Source organism: Pavona decussata, unplaced genomic scaffold (genome assembly GCF_977016875.1).
Source record: "Pavona decussata unplaced genomic scaffold, jaPavDecu1.1 SCAFFOLD_105, whole genome shotgun sequence".
Lineage (NCBI taxonomy): Eukaryota > Metazoa > Cnidaria > Anthozoa > Scleractinia > Agariciidae > Pavona > Pavona decussata.
This window is the reverse complement of record NW_028145519.1, coordinates 940096-961814: the sequence shown is the minus strand read 5'-3', so window position 1 is coordinate 961814 and position 21719 is coordinate 940096. Positions and strand designations below refer to the sequence as shown.

The 21719-nt window shown below is 40.5% G+C and overlaps 2 protein-coding genes across 3 annotated transcripts; one reads left to right on the top strand and one right to left on the bottom strand.

The window, feature by feature from the left end:
* Window positions 1-6: 6 nt before the first annotated feature.
* On the top strand, window positions 7-12575 carry LOC146471276 (DNA helicase MCM9-like). Of its 2 annotated transcripts, XM_085120960.1 has the most exons (8): window positions 7-516; window positions 1507-1692; window positions 3307-3494; window positions 3986-4286; window positions 5102-5314; window positions 5691-5910; window positions 8534-8686; window positions 9509-12573. In XM_085120960.1, the coding sequence occupies exons 1-8, from the start codon at window positions 123-125 to the stop codon at window positions 10635-10637; spliced, it is 2784 nt and encodes a 927-aa protein (XP_084977086.1). In that variant the 5' UTR covers window positions 7-122; the 3' UTR covers window positions 10638-12573. The 2 variants fall into 2 exon arrangements, with proteins under 2 accessions (XP_084977086.1, XP_084977087.1); XM_085120961.1 differs by lacking the exon at window positions 5102-5314 and having other exon boundaries at window positions 9509-12575.
* Window positions 12576-14655: 2080 nt separating this feature from the next.
* LOC146471275 (uncharacterized) lies at window positions 14656-21633 on the bottom strand. The gene is made up of 3 exons (XM_085120959.1): window positions 20886-21633; window positions 20107-20249; window positions 14656-16214 (listed from the first exon to the last, which is right to left on the bottom strand). The coding sequence occupies exons 1-3, from the start codon at window positions 21066-21068 to the stop codon at window positions 15824-15826; spliced, it is 717 nt and encodes a 238-aa protein (XP_084977085.1). The 5' UTR covers window positions 21069-21633; the 3' UTR covers window positions 14656-15823.
* Window positions 21634-21719: the final 86 nt, after the last annotated feature.

Here is a 21719-nt window from a genome sequence, read left to right as displayed (position 1 = left end):
CATTTTTCAACAAATAAAAATGGCGCCGGGAACTCTTGTAGAACGTGAAGGGGTTATAGATCAAAGAAATGCAGGCAAATTGCTTTTGATCGCTTTAATTTCTGCAGAAAAGTAATCTCAAAATGTCAGTAGCTGATCGTCAAGGACAAGAAGATAACCATCTCGCAGTTTTCCAAGCATTCCTTGAAGAACATCATCACGATGACATTGCGAGGATTCTTCTTGCTGAGGATCCGTCTGAACAATATAGCGTCGTGGTTAATGCGTTAGAGCTCTTCGATTCCAACATAGAAGTCAGCCAAAAATTGTTAGCGGAGCCGAACAAGATGCTACCGTTGTTTGATGGTGCTTTAGGCCAGGCAGCTGTGACCGTTATGCAGGAAAATACAACGCAAGTTTCGATGTCGTTCAAGTCGAATTTGCATGTGAGGTTGTCAAATCTTCCCATCTGTCCTGAGCTGCGCAGGGACACCATTCCGAAGTCTTCAGATATCGAACGTTTTCTTGCTGTATCAGGTGAGACTTGAAAATGTAGGACGGCCCGGGTGGAAAATGGAGGGGGAATGGTTCAGTTAAGGTGGGGGGGGGAGGGGGTGCTAAGGAGGTTTACGGGCGGATGGTGGACTTATATATGTTGTAGGTTAAATTGAATCCAGGCTAAAATGATTTCCACCTACCGGTAGGTTGATTTGTATTTGTTTGGGTAATTTACATCTGAAACAAAGGAAAATACAAATCAACCTAGGTTGAAATCATTTTAACCTGGGATTCATTTTAACCTACAACATATACATACATGTACACTGTAGATGTGCGGTTTTGTGCCTGTTTGGTCTGGTTTAAGTCTGCCACAGGGTACCTTTTCTTTTTGTCAGTGAAGTTCTGTTAATTTTCATCGCTGTCAAATTTGACGGGCCATTAGTAACGATAAGAAACTTTTTGTTTTAGACTTGTTGTTTCACTCTTTTTTTCCTTTGATCTTGCATGCAAAGTGACAGTAAAATTATGCCCGTGTTTCTTCATGGCTTTGCCGCACTCTAGAAACCGCGCATGTGTGGGCCGTGTGACAGAACTGGGCCTAGGAGAAATTGCTTCACCTTAGTGAGATCTAAAATGGTGTTCAAGCATTTGGAAAAGAAGAACCCAGTGTGGATGTGTAATGGTTTCAGTAGTGGTTTTCAGTGTGCGTCAGTGTTTGAGACTGAAACCTCTACCGTTTTCTTGTTCCTCAATCTACAGTATATTATTAAGTACAGTGGATTCTCGATTATTTGAACCCTTGCTTTTTTCGAAACACCCGATTCCGCTTCAAAGCAAAGTTGTTTCCCTTGGACTTGCTTCAGTCAGATTTTTGCCTTTGATTTTTTGAACTCCCCATTTTTCGAACAAATTCAGTTTCCCTAGGAGGTTCGAAAAATTGGTATTTGACAATTAATAGTTACTAATACTTTTTAGGTTCTTACTTTAATTGATTTCAGTATCATTTATGTATTAATAATCCCTTAGGAACTGTCATAAGGGTATCAACAGTAAAGCTACTTGAATATGAGAAAGAATACATCTGTTGTCGCTGCAAGCATGTCTTTGGAATTCAGGCTGACTTTGAACAGTACTATGCCATTCCTAAACCAACCAAATGCCCCTCATCCAAGGAATGCAACTCCAACAAATTCACTTGTCTGTCAGATACTGGTAAGTTCCTGGCAGGATAAATCAATTATAATAAGTTGTCTAATAAATTGTGGCTATGGCAGCACTTTATGATGTGATTTCAATTTGTTTTTGGTTTCAAACTTTAAAAAAAAGATGATTGAAAATAACAAAATATTATTTGTAGAGTGCATAATTCCAAGAACAGATCAAATGTGCTAAATAGACCCTTATCACTGGGCGGCCATGTTAAGTCTTGTGGGGAATAAAAAGCTTTATTTTCGCATGACAAGCCTTGGCTAGATGCAAATTCAATGCGATGCCTGCCGTGCAAAAACAAAGCTTTTTATTCTCCTGAGAGTCAACATGGCTGCCATGTGATAAAGGTCCATACTGTGCAGGGACACTATCCACTAAGAACATATTGGAATTTGTAAATGTTGGTTTTGAGGAGAGGGGAAAGCTGGAGTACCCAGAAAAAAAAACCTTTTGGAGCAAAGACAAGAACTAACAACAACGCAACCCACACATGATGCCGGGTCCAGGAATGGAACCCAGGCCACAGTGGTGGGAGTTGAGTACTATCACCACCGTGCTATCCCTCCTCCCCAAAGGCCCTGAAGGACGTCATATATAAATACATAATTTTTGTATCAAAATTAAGTGATTTTTTGCTTTGAAATTGAAATTGCTCCAGATAAGCCCTACAGTCATGTATTTTGACATGCAGACTGGTTATCTTGTGTAAGAAAGTTACCCCCTGTTCACACTAGGTGCCTGGGCCAGGGTCCTGTGCCCAGGCACTGAGAAGGACGTTTTTGAGACTCCTTGGTGCCCAAAGAGCAATTGTGTTCTCTAATGTTTTGCATTGAAGCAATTTCTGCAAAATATAAATACAGAACAGAGTCTTTTATATGTTTATGTAGTTATATGTAACTACATATATGATGACCAATTTCTGTGTCAAAATGGAGCTTTTGATTTCAAGACTTGAAAGGCACTTGCCATTATCATAATCATATGATTATTTTGCAGAAACTCTTGAAATTGGCTGTGAATCTGTTTTTTTTTTTTCCTTTTTCTTTGCGTGCTGGCTGAACAGCCTGGTTAAATGATGATGGTGATGATGATTATGATGCGCCTTAGGAAGTTTGCTAAGTCAATAGATCAAATTTCATTTGGTTCCAACTCCATGGCAACAAACAATAACACTGATGACTTCTTATATTTTTGATATCTTAATAATATAAAATTAATATATGTGCTATATTTGTAAATACCTTCTATGTTACTTAACTATTGCATTATTTATTAGGTTTATTTATTATTTGTATTATTTATGATTTTGTATGTATATATGTTTGTTTGTATGTATGTATGTATGTATGTATGTATGTATGTATGTATGTATGTATGTATGTATGTATGTATTATTGTTGAGCACTATCCTGGATTTATCAGTGTGGAACTCACCTGAAGCCATATGTATGTATGTATGTATGTATGTATGTATGTACGTACGTACGTACGTACGTACGTACGTACGTACGTACGTATGTATGTATGTATGTTTGATATTGTACCTGTATTTCTCTTAAATTTACACTGTAACAACTGATGCTTTTTTATAAAAATCTCCTCAATTTCAAATTTCAGAGCCAACCAGTTGTAGAGATTACCAGGAGATAAAAATCCAAGAGCAGGTGCAGAAGCTTGCAGTAGGTACCATCCCGCGGTCCATGTGGGTCGTGCTTGAAGATGATTTGGTGGATTCTTGTAAAGCTGGCGATGATGTGACCATATGTGGTGTTGTGATGAGAAGATGGAAACCTGTGTTTTCTGATGTGAGTACATGACTGTACACTGTATACAGATACAGGATTGTCCAGAGCTATGGAGAAGCCTATTACACAAGGAAAGGAGCTGGTCCAGGGCTTACAATAAGACCTGGCTCCCATCAAAGCTGCAGGGGTATTCTGTTGTGAATCACCAGCTTAATTCATGTTATGTTTGGACCAAATTCATGTCATACTGTAATTATATAAAATTAAGTTTGGTGTCAGGATCGTAAGCTTTGAAGAAATTTCAAGATTATGTTGCATGTTGATTTGGATAATTTGCACTTTTAATTGACGTTTAGATACAAACTAAGATACACTGTACATGGAGTTCATTCCAAATTTCAGTACCTGTACATGTATCTTATCTAGAAACCTCGGCTGTACATGCTTTCCAAAAAAATAAATTATGTCATGGATGATTATTAAACCGTCAATACTATACACTCTGTTTCCTGCTCTTGAAAATCCCCTCGCTGGTTTGTCTTATTCTCCAGAGTCGTTGTGACCTTGAAGTAGTATTGAAGGCAAATCACGTGTCTGTCAACAATGAGCAGAGAGCTGGAGTTGTTGTTACTGAAGAGCTGAAACGTGAGTTTGTGGAGTTTTGGACAAAATACAAAGAAACACCCCTTCAAGCTAGGAACCATATCCTCTCTAGCTTTTGTCCACAAGTGTACGGCTTGTATGCTGTTAAGCTTGCTGTTGCCTTGGCCCTCATTGGTGGAGTACAGAGAATCGATCCATCTGGGACAAGAGTGAGAGGAGAATCACATTTGCTGTTGGTTGGTGACCCAGGTAAGTCAACACTCCTCAAAAATGCACAATGTTTTACAGGGATTCTGGTCATTCATTTATAATGCAGAGTTGGCTAAAATTATCCCATATCCAACAATTACTGTAAGTGCAAGTGGAATATTATTATTTTATTAAAAACAACCAAGAAACATTGCTAGGTTCTGCTTATTTCATTTTGCAAGAACAACCAGAACACAATAAATTAATGGCTGCCATTTCTTGGGCACGATATAATAGACCCTTACATGTGTCTCTTGGTGGCCATGTTGAATCTCGGGGGAATAAAAAGCTTTGTTTTTGCATGGTAAGTCTCGGCCAGACGCGAATTCAGTGTGAGGCTTGCCATACAAAAACAAAGCTTTTTATTCTCCTGAGACTCAACATGGCCGCCGAGTAAGAAGGGTCTATTGTGGCTGTTGTCCCATGGCCATTAAGCCAATGTCAAAACTGTGGAATTGCATTATAATAATGGCCATATTCAATAAGAATGGATGCATTTAAAGGAGAAGCTATTCAGCTTCATGAACGTATTAAGTGATTACTGATACAGTGTATGGTATTTTGACATTGACAGTAAACCCTGTATAAGTTGCTTCCAAAATGTAGTGCACACGTGCCTATAAAAAGATTCATTAAATAAACAATTTTGTTATACCTCGACCCTCAATGTTCCCCTCGGCGAACATTGAGGGTCTCAGGGAAACAAAACTCACTGTTTCCCTTGGGGTCAGTCCTTAAGTGCTTAATATTGTAATGGGGGAAGGGGACTGAGCTGTGCTCTTGTGTCATCATCATCATCATCATCTTTAATTTAGGAACAGGGAAATCTCAGTTCTTGAAGTACGCGGCCAAGATCATGCCTCGTTCAGTTCTGACCACTGGGATTGGTTCAACAAGTGCTGGACTGACCGTGGCTGCTGTGAGGGACTCAGGGGAGTGGCAGTTGGAAGCAGGGGCCTTGGTGCTAGCAGATGGTGGTCTTTGCTGTATTGATGAATTTAACAGCATTCAAGAACATGACAGAACATGTAAGAATATACTGAGTGATAGATGAATATGTCAGTAATATGCCGGCATATGTGAAAAAAGAAAATCTGAGTGCTCCAGGAGTCGAACCTAAGACCTTCCGATTACTAGTTCGGATGCTCTACCACCGATCTCGAGACTCGTGGGAGCTAAGGCCATTAAACTAGGTTCATGGGACAAACATCAAGGTCAAGATCGGCAAGAACGAGGTGCTGCCGCGTGCTCATATAAAAAGAGTTTCGAGTTGTACACATTGAGTTTTCAGTACTTTAGGCGTGCAGAAGGTCTTGGGCTTGACTCTTGAAAAAACAACTTAATATATAATTGTTGAACAACCTTCTTTTCGATATCAAAAACACATTTTGTTTTTTGGTTCAGGCATTCACGAAGCTATGGAGCAACAGACGATCAGTGTCGCTAAAGCAGGAATGGTGTGCAAGCTGAACACAAGAACCACAATCCTGGCCGCCACTAATCCCAAGGGACCATATGATCCATCAGAATGCCTCAGTGTGAACATTGCTGTGGCAAGTCCCCTGTTGAGTAGATTTGATCTTCTACTTGTCTTACATGACGCGAGAAACGAGGAATGGGACAGGTTAAGTGAAAATTTGTGCTGTACGTATTGTGATGATATTGTAGTGGATTTAACAAATGGGCGGCAGTTTTCTATGGATTATACTCTTTTATAAAATAGCCAGGGTCAAGCAAGCACTGTGATTGGTCAAACTGAGTTCTGTATAACTCCACAATGCACGATGCATACGTATGGTGCGTGCGATATAATTGTACATGTGCACGGAGCACACGTCGGATTTTTTGCCTGTGAAAAATCTGAGAAATTCAGAGACAGAATGCGCTGTCACCCCAGCGATTAGCAAAGAACAGTCTCTTGCACTGATGTTTCCAGACTTTTAATTAACTTCAGCTTGTCTCTTAACACCTTAAAACTTAAACTTGACTTGGAGTTAACTTCTTGAACTTGCTTACGACGTGACGAAAAAGTAAAACAGCCTACGGCTCGTGCCTCTCTGCACTTCTCTCGTGTTCTTAAAAGTTTCCGCGTGCTTATATAACTCAACAATGCACTCGGCGCGTTTTTTATTTCTTTAATAGACCATAAAACGACGTCATAAAATGTTCAATACTTAAGTGTGGTTCCACTGCCAAGTTTTGAGCACTTTATGGCGTCATTTTATGGTCTAGAAGAGTATAGACCATAGAAAACTGCCCATGATTTGTTTTGTACAATAACATGGAACAAAAACACGAGCGGAATTTTGTTTATTTTCCGTTGAGAAATCGCGCGCGTTACAGGTGATGCATTTTTATTGTCTGTACTCTTATAGACAATAGCTACGAGCCAATCAGCGCGCGAGAATTTTGACTCTTATGATAAAAAGTATGTTGGCGTTCTTTCATATTTTAGTCACGATAATACAGGCAATGGACGGTAAATGTTGTTATGTAAATTAGATTAATTTCTTTTTAATTCTTCTTTCTTTTTGTTATAATTTTCTACGGTTTGGCCCTTCTCCGAAAACGTACCGCAAACGACGATTTTAATCTCACATGTACGCCCGTGATATGAATTTGAGGGCGCGTTCTTTTGGGATTATTCCGGAATATGAATACTCGGAATAGACGGTATAATCCATCAAATATTTTCGCTCGCGCGCGATTGGTCTAAACGCCTCACCTGACCGAATATACACCAGCAAAAACTGGGGAATATCCGAGGATATTCCCCAAGTGTTATTCCCCAATTTCAAAAACTTCAAGGCGCGTCTTGTTTACAGTTAAAATTAATGTCAAGATGGGGGAACGGTTTTCTTTTGTGACAGAAGGAGAGATAAACCTGCTGGTCGATAAAGCAGTATCAGAAAACAACATACGCTCTAAACGTTTTTGACGGTAAACTGTTCTTAAACGAAATGTTGAAATACTCAAGTTCGTTGCTACATGTTGCGAAAAATATTTGAAGGATAATAACCACAGTAGCCTCCATTTGGCGTGAAAATATGCTCAGATATTTGTCCTTGGTCATTATCTGCTCCTCGAAGCTCACAGTTTTCCGAGAGCAAACGTTTCTCGGAACAGATAATGTCCGCGGACAAATATCTGAGCATATTTTCGCGCCAAATGGAGGCTATTGTTTATTCAGTGTTCTTTTGGGAGCTATTCCGTTTTCGGAATGAACAGCATATTATTCTGTTCATTCTGCTCCCGACAGCAGAATGAACAGAATGTAAGGAATACGGTTTACTCGAATAGACGGAATACGCGTTCTCGAGCGTTCTTTTGGGAAATTTTTGGCGGGAAATCCTACGCGGCCGTTCGCGCGCGCAGACATAGTAGTTCTCAGGTCACCTCCGCCATGGGTGTTCCCTTTCCAGATTTTAGGAGCGTTCTTTTTGAAATTGAAATTCCGTGTATTCTGTCATTTCTAAACCGGAATAAAAATAGCTAGAATAGCCCCAAAAGAATGCATCCTTAGTTAACTCATTCCGTTATCGTTTTCCGCCAAACAACAACTTGAAGAAAACATCTCAAAATTTTCATGGATTACGCGAGCACACGGTTTTGAGTTTTTCTTTGTCTTTTATCATTGGGTAAAAGTGAAGAACAGCTCACCTCCACCGACTGTCGGTCGACTGTCGGCCAACAGTTGCCGACAGTCGACCGACAGTTGGCCAACAGTCGGACAACTGTCGGCAACATGTCGGCCGGCTGTTGGTAATCTGTCGGTGAGTTGTCGGTAGACTGTCGGTTGAAACTACACAAGGTTAAGGACCTGGAATAGTCAGTGATTACGTGGTCAATGAGTTGATGTTGTTTCCAAGTGACGTTTTTATGGACGTTGTCTTCATGGTACACAGACGTTCTGTGCATCATGTGATGGTTCGAGAATCTCGAGATTCTTAATTAAGGACGGTGCATGCTAAAGCAAAAGTTTTTTTTGCGTGATTTAAGACCGTATCGCCGCGAAAATAGCAGGTTTTAGGCAGGGCTATTGGGATCCAAAAAGAATGAATGTAGAATGAATGTTGCTTACATGTAAGTATCTCTGAAAAAGTGAGCGGTTATCCCCAATTTTCATTTGTTGTCCAATAGCCGTTGCTGAGATCTACCTTCCGGCGTACTGAGGTATAGACCGGGCAAAAATGCCTCTAATGAAACTTATTTTCCTTGGTAACAGTACGTCTTCTTTCTGCTTTTAGAATCGTGTCATCGTTTATTTTGGAAGGAAAGGGTCTTCGTACTGTCGGTACAACTGGGTCTTCGTCTGAACCGTTGTGGAGTATTGACAAAATGCAGGTCTACTTCTGTTACATCAAAACGCTGAAGCCTCAGCTGACGCAGGAGAGTAACAGGTCAGTGGAATGTACCTTTATTATGTAGCTGAACTGGTTTCGCGCTGAAAAGGAGTAATCTGATTGGCTCCCTGAGCGCCCGAATTTTCTTATATACGGACCGCTAATAAGGACCGGTCGCGTTTCAACGTACGTTTGAAAGGAGCAAAGTGTTTCAATTTCGATAAAAAACGAAGCAAAATTGTTTTAAATTAAGGTTATGAAGTAAGAACTGTTCAACCCGTCATGTTGGAGTTTCACTACGAGAGCGACGAATTTTATTATCCAGGCAAAGAGCATAAACAAGTTTCACGCAGACTTGAAAGCAACAATGAGGAAGCCTATATACATAAACACCTTTTTGAACTAGCCTGTTCACCCCCCCCCCCCCCCTCTTTAATTAAATTTTTTTTTTTTTGCATGCGTTTATGGACCTCGCCTTCGCCTCGACCAATTAAAACTCAACCAATATTTTCCCAATACGGACCTCCTGCTAGTTCAATAACGACCTCAAAGCTGCTTCCTTACAGGTGCCTGGTAGCTTGAGGCACCCAAGAAAATGCTCTGGGCGCCTAAAAATTTGCAGCAGCACCTAACACTTCACACGTTGGGCTCCAAACTTTTTGGCTTTTGGCCTTGTGGGCTCCTAGAAATTTTTCTTTGGCAACACCTTTAACATTCATGTATAGTTTCTTCTTACGGTACCAATGCATTGCCAAAAGTAAAGGTAATAAGGATGTTTATTTATTCGTTCATACAACCGCACTATTTATGGCCTACACTGGTCTTGTAAATCCTTAACTAAATTTTCATGGCACAAATCTCATTTTTTTTTTCTTGCAGAATTTTGAGCCGCTATTACCACTGTCAGCGGCAAGCGGACTTGCGCAATGCGGCACGGACCACCATCAGACTACTGGAGAGCCTTATAAGGCTAGCCCAGGCGCATGCGCGCTTGATGTTTCGTGAATTGGTCACTGCCCAGGACGCCATTGTGGCTGTGACATGCGTGGAGTGCTCCATGCAGAATAGCGCCTTATTAGGAAGTATGAACGCTTTGCATACGCGATTTCCGGATGACCCACAGGGAGAGTACACGCGTCAGGCTACACTCGTTCTCAAGCGGCTGAATTTGGAGGACATGGCAAGTGTCATAAATGAAGTACCATCGAGCGAAAACGGAAGTCATTTTGATGATCGAGGGAATGATCTCGAAGATAATTCACGTACTACAAACGAGTCTCTTCTTAGTAACAATACTGCAGAGGAGCTTCTCGTTAATGACCAAGTGACAGGTCAGGGTTTAAGAAATAGAGAAGAAAGAGGACAAAACTCATCGACGGATGAGGAAACCAAAAGAGATAAAATTACTACAAACGAGAGAGATAGTTCAGTTTCTAATGATTCTGATGAATTGAATTCTCCTGGTCAGCTTACTGGCGTCTTTCCAATTCAATCTTCTTCTGGGGTCGGAACTAAAAGTTTCTTTGATTCCTTGAAGGAATCGAGCCGCTTGCTACCAGAGCCGCCGACTTGTGAAAAAACCACTGGACAGCAGGAAAGAAGAGTAACTGAGAATTCAAAAAGTAGCGAGGGAGAGGAGACTCCGAACGACAATGGCTATTCAAAACCGTCTCCTTTTCCGGCGAATTTAAAATCAATTGCAAGCAGCAGAGAGGAAAATTCCTTGAAGACAGGAAATCGTAAAGCTGTGGCGTCACGGTCCCTGGAAAGAAGCAAAAAGATGATTGAATTGTTTGCAAAGAAACCCCCTAACGCAGTCGGTAGCAGTGGCAACGAAAACAACTGTCAGGGGCCACGAGTGGAAGGTAACCGAATTTTTGTGACAGAGGAACTGGATGATGACGAACTCGAAATGGAGTGGCCTTCAGGCATGTTGTCTTCGTTACAAACAGACTCGACTCTAGCTCATTCAGTTGGCTTTTTAAGAGGGAGGGATAGAACGATGTAGTTTGGGCGTCTTGTTTCATGTCCTCTCTACTAAGTCAATCGTTGCATGTAGTAGGGTGTTATCCATGAAACAAACTGTAAACGTCACGAGTGCCAATTCTCCTTGGCAATACTGAAACCAAATTAATAGGCAACGTCATCCTCGGTATACACCCTTGTCGCGGTAGTGAAGCTTGTCTGTAATGATGATCCCAAGGGCTATGCCTACTGGAGCGCGAGGGGGGGGAGTGGGGGTGGCGCGAGTTCCAAAATCTCGGTTAATGGTAGCCGCCATATTGGATTTTCAAAATCTTAGGGAGCCCAATACCAACCCCTTTGGTGGCACTTTCTACTCTCATGTTAAGGTACCATATAGTCATCCACATAACCCTAACCCTTACTCTCCATATAGTAACCTTAACCTTAACATGGCATGTTGTCTTCGTTACAAACAGACTCGACTCTGGCTATATTTTGGCGCTTTTTAGAAATATTGTTGCTTAATTATCTCTGAAAAATGCGTGGTTACCCCAATTTTCTTTTTGAATTTTAATAGCCCTTACTAAGATCTGCTTTTCCTGCATAGTCATAAACCACACAAAAATACTTCTGTATTAGTAGGCACCGTCCTTAAATAAATAAAATAAAGTACATGGGTCGATAAATGGATAATTAACATATCATCAATAGTGTACCCTGTTTGCTTTCTTACCTAATTGTAAATAGTGATTGTAAGTAAAATTGTAGCGTGTTCCGCGTAGTAAATGTATTGTTATTATATATATATATTGTAATGTTTTAGTAACGTATTGTAGGTGATTATTAAGTAGTGGATCGTTTTTGATAGCGATGTACTATCAGTTGGTTTTGTATTGTAAGCGTTGCATGGTATGTAAGAAATTTTTTTTTTAGTTTAGAGTTTAGTAGTGTCCTGTAGTACATCAGTCAATTCCAGCCGTGCCCATCCCCCCCCCCCCCTCCCGGGCAATAGTTGGGCATTTTCCCACACTGTCCATCCCGGGGGTCGGGCATTAACCTTCCACCCAATTACCCCAGGGTATTTGACCATCTCACTTTTTTCACCCTATACAGCATTGTCGCTTCCTTAATGACAAATTCATCAGCAAATACAGTAAGTTTCTTATTGAATACGTCTAGATAGGACATAAAATGGGACGCTAGAGCTGTAGAATGACCTATTTTTGCACTAACTACGGGAAACAAGACCCAGCTAGGACTTAATTTGGCCTAAATTAGCTTAGATTTTACTGACAATAAGACGAGAAACGAAGAAAATAAAACATTTTTGACATGTTTGAGCCACCACCCCGGGGCATTTGAACAACTATTTTGTCCCGGCGGTGGGGAATTTGCCAGTTTATTTTCAAAAAATCCTAATTCCCGCAGGTCGGCCCGGGGAGGGAGGGGGGGGGGGGATGGGCACTGTTGGAATTGACTGATGCATAAGTAAGCAATATAAAGTAAATATATGTCTTACTCGATGGTTTAACTTTAGGGCTCGGAAAAATACTACGCAACTCGCAAAATATTTTCCCGTATTATATGTAAACCATCGAATAAGAGATTTATTATTCCACTACGAAAAGATTTTGTTATTTTGGCCTCTCTTTTCTGTTAAGAGCATTGAAATACACCCGGCATTATCTGTCCATCAGTATGTGGCGTGTGTGAATGACGTAAACAACACAAAGCCATTGAAATGTCGGTCCGTATTCGCTCTGTTGTAAACCGGTCAAACCAGGACACTACAGTGTATTACGGTCTTATATTTTGCGCGTTCTCTTGACCTTATTTGGCGAAATGACATAATAGTGGAATAATAAGACTACTTATTAGTAGCGTGTTGCAAAAAAAATCTGTTATTTAAAAAAGGTAATTAAATTAACGTTTACATCAATGTTGCACAATCGCTTTTAGAAGTGTTTACATCACTGAAATCTTTGATGCCGGAGGCAAAGGTCCGCTGATCAACAGTAAATCTGCATTTGGGCAAATTAAGGTCGAAGTTATATCCGGTCCATTTCCCCACTTGGTGTCAAGGAAATAAGTCAAGTCAAGTTATATCTAGAGTTTCTGTTCTAAACAATAGAACTTCCTGTCTTTTTTTACTGAGATAATCTTATCCACTTCATGGCGAAAAAAGGCCCACCCTAACGGTCGGCACACACGAAGGGACCAGTCCGTGCGACTAGACCCGGGGACCAAGTCCCTTCGTGTGAACTACCCATTTTCATCCATAAATCTAGTCGTAGGGACCAGAATTTGGTCCCTGCGACTTGTCCCACGAATTCAAACCATGTTTGAATTGATGGGACAAGTCCCCGGGACTTGTCTCCTCAAATTATGCTCGTCCCTGCTTGTGAACTGTTTGTGGGACAATTCCCAGCGACCAAATGAAAATAAACCAATCGCTGATCAGTGTTTTAGGTCCAATAACTTACGAACTCCTTTTCAAGATGGCGGTCGATTGTGAGTTTGAAGTTTTATTCCACATGGCCTGGAGAATAAATCTTGAATTTGTTTGTATTAATTAAAGGCCTTGTTTGAATAGCTGCTATTTTCTGTTCTGGATCAGTGGTATACTGAACTCTACAAGAAAACAAAAAACGTTTTTCCAAATTGTAAATATATAACTGACTAATTTTAGAGATAGACAATGTCCTGTTTTATTGTCGTGTACGTGTATTTCGATGTTTTGCGGTTAATTTTGTAACTTTGGTTTCGCTGTTTAGGACCGCCCCTTTGTCGTTTGTACGCTTTCTTGAAAAATTACAGTGAAAACGGCATAAATTTTGAAATTTTGCTATTTCGATGTGTAACATGTCCCCACGTGGAAACCCTTCAAGGGACTTGTCCCCGCGACTTGTCCCATCGTGTAAACCCTACAGCGGACTAGTCCCTGACAGAAGTCCCTGCGACTTGTCCCTCGTGTGTGCCGACCATAATGATTGGCCTTAGCGTTTCCTTGCAATTAGCGGCTTTTTTTCTAATAAGCGCTCCCCCTTAAGTCTTGATTCATGTGTTTTTGTAATTATTCCCAAGCACCCCGATGCCGATAAGCACCCCTTGTTTCAATAACAACATTAATTGAAATAGCTGTATATCAAAAGAGAAAAAAATCATCCATTCCCTTCAACCTCATCCCCAGGGTCCTCGCGACATTCAAAATGGCGGACGGCGGCGAAGACCCTGGTGCAAACTTCTCCATAAATGGTGGAGTAATTTGTCATGTGATACACGCTCAATTTTTCGCCTTCGTTTCACTTTTTGCGAGAATGAGATCAAATATGGTATCCATCCAGCAGTCATGCTTGATCTTGGAAGAAGGTGTAGTCAAAACGAAATTCAAGAGTATGTCACGTGACAAAATACTCAACGCTTCGTGAGAATAGGCCTTGTCACGGTTTTCGACGCCATTTTGTCGAGTAGGCAAACAGGCCGGAAAAAACAGTGTTTGTATGGAAATCCGATGTGAAAAAATTTTCATAAAACACCGCTAATTCTGAAAAATTCTGGAAACTTTTGGCACTAGGGAAAGGATTTGGAAAAAAAATTGGAGGGATGTAGCTGTGCCAGAAAGCGTCCAGTCGTGTTTTGAACTTTCCATACATTTCCCTGTCAGTTTTTTCTCCCCCGGGAACTACTTTTAGTAACAGTTTACGGCTGGTTCGCTAATACAGAGAAATGTATGGAAATGTCAAAACGGAACTAGATGCTTTCTAGCACAGCTACATTCCTCAGTTATTTTCTGTAAAATCCTTTGCATAGTGCCTAAAGTTTCCAATTCGTGAATGTTTCAAAAGCGATGTTTTATGAAAATTATTCGACATCGGATTTCCATACAAACACTGTAATTTCAAGACGTGTTTGCCTATTCGTCAAAATGGCGTCGAAAACCGTGATAAGGTCTATCGTGTATGGTCGGTGAATTTTCATCTAATGTGTGGCAGCTCTGAGCGCAAATATTTTACTTCTTTCACTCTAGATGAAGGGATACCCTATGGAATAATAAGACAGGATGAAACTAATATTCACATTTTATTCTCTGTCGCTTCGATTCTGCACGTATCTGTCATGACATACGATTCAATAATATAGTGACAAAATTAAACGACCTATATCCTAGTACAGTAATATTTTTACAATCCTTCTAAAAAATCGAGTCATACATGAAATCAAAGTCCACCCTAAAATCGCCAATATCAGCAATCAAACTTTCTCCAGTGTTCTTCGCATATTTCACAGAGTAGCAATTGGGAGTATTTTTCTAAAACCGACCAAGACATAGGCTTACGTGATCATTTTTTTTATCCCCGTAACTCATTCTCCGTTTTATCCACTGGTGATATTGTAGAGAGAAGTCAGTTCTTAGTCACCGTTGGGGTTACAGCACTCCACACTGCGATCAGTATTAAAGGGGAGGTATCACGAAAATTTGTTGTCATTTCATTGAAAACCCAAAAATGTTTGTCTGACAACAGAAACAAAAAATAATTGTCTAGTTTTGTTATAAATTATCACCCCAGGGTAATAAAACTGTCGATTAGTGCCCCTGGCCAGAGACAGAGTAGGCCCGTATGGATTGAAATTCGAAAAATGTTAGGCTAATGTTTTTCAAGTTATCGTATTTTTGTTTCCAAAATGCGTTAGAACAGAGTACGAGTTGTTTCTGTCAAGAATTGAGTTGATTTCTCTCCTCTCGTTGTTCCAGAATTATTTTGTAGCAAAGTGAAGGTCTTAATTCAACATTTTTAACAAAAGGTAAAAAAACCCATGATACTTCCCCTTTAACAAAATCGAGGCCACTTCGTAACTAGCTTTTTTGTCCTTAGTGACCTGGCCTTCGAGCAGAAGCGAGGCTGGAGTTGACTTTGTTTTAAAGTCAACTCTAGCCTCGTTTCTACTCAAAGGCCAGGCCACTAAGCACATAACTGTAAAAGAAGATATTGTCTCCGACGTAAAAACCGTTTATGCACAAGATGTTTCTCGAATCTTGGCAGAAATTTACTGGCAAACCGAGTTTTAGCCTTGCAAAACTTGTATATTATTGCATTCTAACTGGCACTGCCAAATGGCAATACCAGCCCGCATTTTCTATGATTACCAGGGGTCTCTACAGGATTCCTATCCAATCCCTAAATAAATCATTATGTAACGCGAAATAGCTGTAATTGTTCTTTCTTGCCTTTAACGCCTTCGGTAATTCCGGACTTGGCTACACTCACAACCTGTACGCAATGTCACTTCCTTATAAATGGAGGTTGGTTCAGAACTGCATGCATGTATGCATTTATAATAAACTTTGATTGTCGTGTATTTTTGGAAACAGTAAACTCCCTCAGCTTCGTTGCAGACTTCATGCGGCTCATTGTGGATCATAAGAGAAGTTTCGTGTGGTGGTAGGCATACCTCCTCTGATTTCGGTCGGTACCGGCGGTCGACGAAATACCACTTTCCATCCGCAGAAATAAGCCGCGGAATTTTTCCGTCACTAATACTTTCGTCTCGATGTTTGCAGAACGGAGTGACAGAGTAGTCCTCTAGTTTGCTATAACTGGCTTGGTGGGATAGGCTGCGCCTAAACAACAACAACAACAACAAACAAAAAAAAAAAAAACAACTTTAGTACGTAACCGCTTTGGATTTCTTTTTACTTTCCTTCTGGAGAAAATTGGCCTCAGTCTATAAAGTTTGGAAAGAATCCAAGGTCCTGCAGAAGATGGTACGCGGGAAACACTTTGGAACAGCTTTAAATTCGATCTTGCTAACTTTACAGTTCTATGATACGCCCAATCATAAATATTTCAAAATTCTCGAATCTCATTGGCTATCAGAAGGCAAGATTTAAGCATTAATACGACCGGTGTACGCGTCATTTGCACTGCTGTAATTAAATCGATCTCGAAACTTATAACTCAGCTGTTGTACTTTGTTTATTTGCCAAAAAGTTAAACTGTTTTTTTTTTTCTCAAATTTTGTTGCAGTCGTCTGATTTTGGTAATCACTTGTGTGATAACAGACCCAATTGGACTCCACTCACTCCTATTACCATTATTAATTATGGAATAGAGTAAGTTTAAGGAGTGTCAGGCTTCTGTCGCATTGTTCCGTATCCTATCTGAACCAGGAGCAGCACGGGGGTCCCTCAAAGTAGCTCAAATTCATCAGGGACCTTAAGATTGGGGTTTCTCGTTGTTTCCTGGAAACTGCAGATCTCTAAAAGTCACCCGATCCTCCCGTGCCGTTTGACATTTGACGTTCAGGTTTCAACGTCAAGGACGCCGTCTAGAGGTAAGTGAATAACGGCCCCGGGGGGTACTCCCCTGTATAGGCTACATAGGTATGTGCCGCCCCAAAGGGTATAATTTTTTTTTGAGCCGTTTTGGTCTGAAAACGGGTAAGACTTTGACCATTATGGCCTTAAATCGGGTATGGGTTTCAAGGGAACCACGAGAGGCCATAGACGTATTTGTCTTTTCGACTCCAAATGAATAGTAGAGGAAGTGAGGCATCCAAAGTATGTCATTGGAGCTGAATTTTCGGGTGAATTTTAAACTGAATTCTTGACTTCGGCACTGGTACGAAGCTTAATTACGCCAGAAGCCAGGTCTGATTTCAGAGGTCAGGTCTGAAAACAGGTGTGGAAAATGGTATGTTTAGGTCTGAAATAGGGCAGGATTTGGCGAACCGGGCGGCACACCCCTACCGAGAATTTCGAAGAGTACCCACTCCTCCCCCCCCGGAATACGGCAGAGTGTTTCGCTAGTTTTAAAACTATAAAGCCACGTTTAAATGTCAAGATTATTTTTCTTGAAGGGTTATCTCGATGAATGAGAGATTTGTGTTACCACATTAATTAGTGCATGCATCCATACTATCTTCCTTGCAGCCGCCATCTTGTTTTCCTGCGAGTATCCCATGATGCATAGGTAAGTAGTAACTCTAATCTTGAGCCCGCATTATATACAGACGGCGAACTGCGAACTGTTCTGACTGCGGTTTGCGGTAAGAACTCAGTTCATCGTCGACTCTTTGCTACTCAATGCCGCTATTTTAGTAGACTGACTTGATCAAGGTCTGCAGTCGACGGCGCAATTTTGAATGGCGACCGAGAACGGATAAAGCGGCCGGAAATCGTTCAGAACTTTCGGCTCCGAATAATAATTTGCGAACTTGTATCTGTCGCGGCCCATGCATGCAGACTCTCTCCAGACCGCGCACTTGCCAACCGCGTGGCGACTGCCGCGTGTAAATTACTCAAAATGTCCACCGTTTCAGGGGGCAAAGGCGAGGCAGTAGTCCAATTTGATGTGCTGAAGGTGCAGGTTTGGATTCTCAAACACGTACTAAAGCACATTAATTGTGTATATCTCGGTGGATTTAATAGTAAACGCTTGGCATAACTGTGTTAGTTTTTTTTAAGGAACTAAGCTCTTTCATTCTCCATATATATCAGTTTTGAGTCCAGTTACTCAGGCTGAAGTGAAGTTTGAAATCAAGTTTTCTGATAAGCACTGTATTAGCTGACGTCTAAAATGAATCTATTAGGCTGGGAGCGTATCTTTCCAAGTTAAAATGCCAAAATTATACCGATATTAAAAACTGCTTGATATATCATTATTATCTAATTTCAACAGTCTTCGAAAATATAGTAGTAGCATCACATACATCTGTATTTGTACATGAACCATGTTTATATGTCTAGAAGAGCGTGACATTCAGTATAAAAGCTTTCTAGGGAAAGCCAAACGAGTGAGACGTACGCGTGTTTTGGTTCCTGCGTTTTCCGAGGAGAGAGAGGGAGAGAGATCTTTTCATATACCTGTATCTGGCGACCAGGCTCTCGATTTATATCTAAATTACACATGTTTCTTCGTTACTCGGTTTTCCCAAGCATGGAATGAGATAGAAAGGAAGAAAACAATACGTATACACCGCTTTCCATACCGGCCAAGCTGCATAGGTTTGACATCCTTTTCGTGGGCGGCAAAAACCTGGCCGCATGGAAATTAAATTCAACTCGGCGGAAGAAACAAAATTGACCAGGGTTAATTTTAGTATCTACCAAAGCTGGGATAAAATTTCGTCATGGAGGACCATCTGGCAACCTGGGATGCCAATTGGATTGAAATTGTTAAATGATCGGGAAGTTTGCGAATCGATAAGCTTGAGCAGTTTGATTGTTATCGATTGCCGAAGTAACAATCGATGCCAATTCGGCTTTAAATACCGATGGCTGTCGATTGATTTCCTATCAGTTTCTTTTCGATTTTGTGTGCGATCTCCCCAAAACAAACGCCAACATCACAGACGAACAAGAACGGCGTGAAGCAAATCTAGAAGAGAATGCCTTTTGGGTGACAAAGAAAGGAAATAGACTTCCTGTGGCACCGGAAGGATGTAGACTTCCGGTGGTGGTACCGGAAGGCTAAGACTTCCGAAGCTCTCGGTAGAACTGGTGACGCAGAAAGAGAATTTGATTTTGTGCGCATGCGTCTGCTTGCAGGCACGGCAAAAATCAGTAAAACCTTTTTCGAACAATGCGAAAGTTGTTAATCGCCTTTTAGATTTCACGAGAGGTACCATTCAAGATGATATACGATTAAAGTTTCTTCTTTATTGCACCCTTTATCCGTTCGATGTGCACGCGCTGCTCTCATGAAATCGGTTGATTGTGTAGAGCTAAACTTTCATTTAACAAACCCAGGCATTCTTTGTCAAAGGTCGAGTGATATGTAAATCAAATCATTGAATTATAATAAACTGTTTTTTTTTTTTTGGATCGTTGAGAACAAAGCACCGCACCTTCCGATAATACACAACGTCGGTCAAATGTGTAATTTTCAATGACTCGACAAGTTTGGGCAAGGCCAGGCTATTGATCTACGGGCTACGGTGACGTCAAACTTAAAGTATCAACCCAGGAGCATTACATGCGGCAGCTCCGAATGATTTGCGCAGCTGTTCCGGATCTACTGCCGGCTTCTGAGTCCGGCCCTGTTTTTAACGTCGTCTTAGATAAAGCCTGTGAGGTGTGTAGATCGTTCCACTGATTGCTTTTGTGTTATCGAACTTTGGAACACTCTGCGGTTGTAATTGTTCTAGATTTTCCGCGTTGTCGAAATGTTTTCATTAAATCATTGATCGTTTAATTTTGAAACGCTCGGTTTGCCTCACACAAACATACCCACGAGCTATCGAGCGCCAGAATCTGACTTGATACTTTTCAGCATTGGCCGCCGTTTGGGTTAAAATCATTGATTCTTCAGCGCTGAATATATGGTCAGCGTTGCGCGCAGTCACATGTTTATTTTTGTTACAACGAAAACGAAGGCTTTTAAAATTTAAAGGAGCCACTTATTATGCACTTGTATTCAAAACTGTTTAAATAAGCTCAGCTGAAGATTTCAATATGCACTTTGTGGTATTGAATAATATTTGAACTAAATAACAATATCATTAATACAAACCTTGGCTCCGGAAGATCTTCTGTCGCTTCTTTGTTTCGCTTTGTATACGAGTTCGGTTTGCTACGAACCGTTTCATCATTTAAAATTCCCGGGACCTTATATGCTATTGTGACACCCATGAACAGCCATAGCAGTAGAAGAGTCTATGGGCAAAAAAATATATATAAATAATAATAATAATAACAATAATAATAATAACGAACATACAACCGAACAAAACCAACAAAAGGGAAATAACATTAAATTTGTATAATGCGCAAAGGGATATAAAGTGTACTTTTCCTTTAACTAGCCTCGTAATTTATATGGCAAAGCTGTTGACTTTAAACTTATTTTATGTGTTGTTGTCAAAGTTTTGGATTGCTTTTCTTTTAGGACGAAAGTCTTTCTGCGCGATTTCAAATAATCTACGTTCGATTGATAAGTTATACAGTTAAGTCTGTGCGATCGGTAAGGTACATCTTGCATTCCCGCGAACAGTATAACAGATGCATCAAATCTGAATATCACCTTGGTTTTTGATCATTCGACTAGGCGACTGAATAACAACTGAAGAAAATAAATAAATAAAAGTTTTGACTATGAAGTGGCTGTTGCGCAAATCTCCTCAAGTCTATGGTCTATATTGAATACTGATAAAAAAGTTGCTCTTAAAAACCGAAGCAGATACTCAGTTGTTGGCAGTTCTCATTATTTTTCATCAATGCCTGATTTCGCGCGCGCTAACAAACTAAGCCCCTGAAGTTGCATTCGAATAAAAAACGATCTGGTCAACTTACCTTGTTAATTTCCATGACTTGTGACGAACTTCTTCGTCCTTGGCAAAGTTGGCTGTGAAACAAACTCACGGGGCTTCGCTCTTGAACTGTTGTCCGAAAGGAGGTTTGAGTTGTGTGATATGGGTTGCACACAAACAACACGATTAATATATCTTCGGTAACCAGAGAACCGGTTATATGCATTGTTGGGGCCAAGGAAGCGTATTGTTCTTTGATAACTCAAGCGTTGCAAAACTCGGTAGTTATTTTTGTTAAAGTGTCACGAAGGATAGTGCTGTATCATGCATTTAATTTCTAAACAATTTGTTTTAAGGTACATTTGCCAACAAAATGGTTTCTGCGATAGGTTTCGACGACAAGTTTGTACTATAATAATTCACGAAACAAAACAAAGTTTTCGAAGTTCGCGTGCTAAAAGAATATTCTGCCCATTTATTTTGGTCTTATTACAAAGTTCGCCTGGCATTTTCAAATTGCTTAGCAAGTAACCGCCCAGCTCAGTGTGGCTTAATTATAATTCGCAAAAGCTCGAACGACTTTCGTCTAAATATGTGACTTGTCGGCTCATCAGCCGGTTAGTTTAATTTGACATGCAAATCTTAAATAGCAGAACAACTGCAACTTTGGAAATGATGTATTTAATTAAGTAAATGACCCAGGCATATTCGGAAAAAAATCCGAGTGCTCCTATCAGGAGTCGAACCTAAGACTTTCCGATTACTAGTTCGGATGCTCTACCACTGAGCTACAGGAGACTCTTTTTGAGCTAAGGCCATTAAACTAGGTTCATGGGACAAACATCCTGCGTACTGCTGGGATTGAAATGTTTGTTTA

Coding starts and splice junctions, on each gene's coding strand:
- LOC146471275 (XM_085120959.1), bottom strand. CDS start 21,068: ATGCATATAACCGGTTCTCTGGTTACCGAAGATATATTAATCGTGTTG. Junction 20,250..20,885: donor AAGTCATGGAAATTAACAAG/GTAAGTTGACCA, acceptor TTTTGCCCATAG/ACTCTTCTACTGCTATGGCT. Junction 16,215..20,106: donor GAAGATCTTCCGGAGCCAAG/GTTTGTATTAAT, acceptor GTTGTTGTTTAG/GCGCAGCCTATCCCACCAAG.
- LOC146471276 (XM_085120960.1), top strand. CDS start 123: ATGTCAGTAGCTGATCGTCAAGGACAAGAAGATAACCATCTCGCAGTT. Junction 4,287..5,101: donor GCTGTTGGTTGGTGACCCAG/GTAAGTCAACAC, acceptor TCTTTAATTTAG/GAACAGGGAAATCTCAGTTC. Junction 5,911..8,533: donor AGAAACGAGGAATGGGACAG/GTTAAGTGAAAA, acceptor TTCTGCTTTTAG/AATCGTGTCATCGTTTATTT.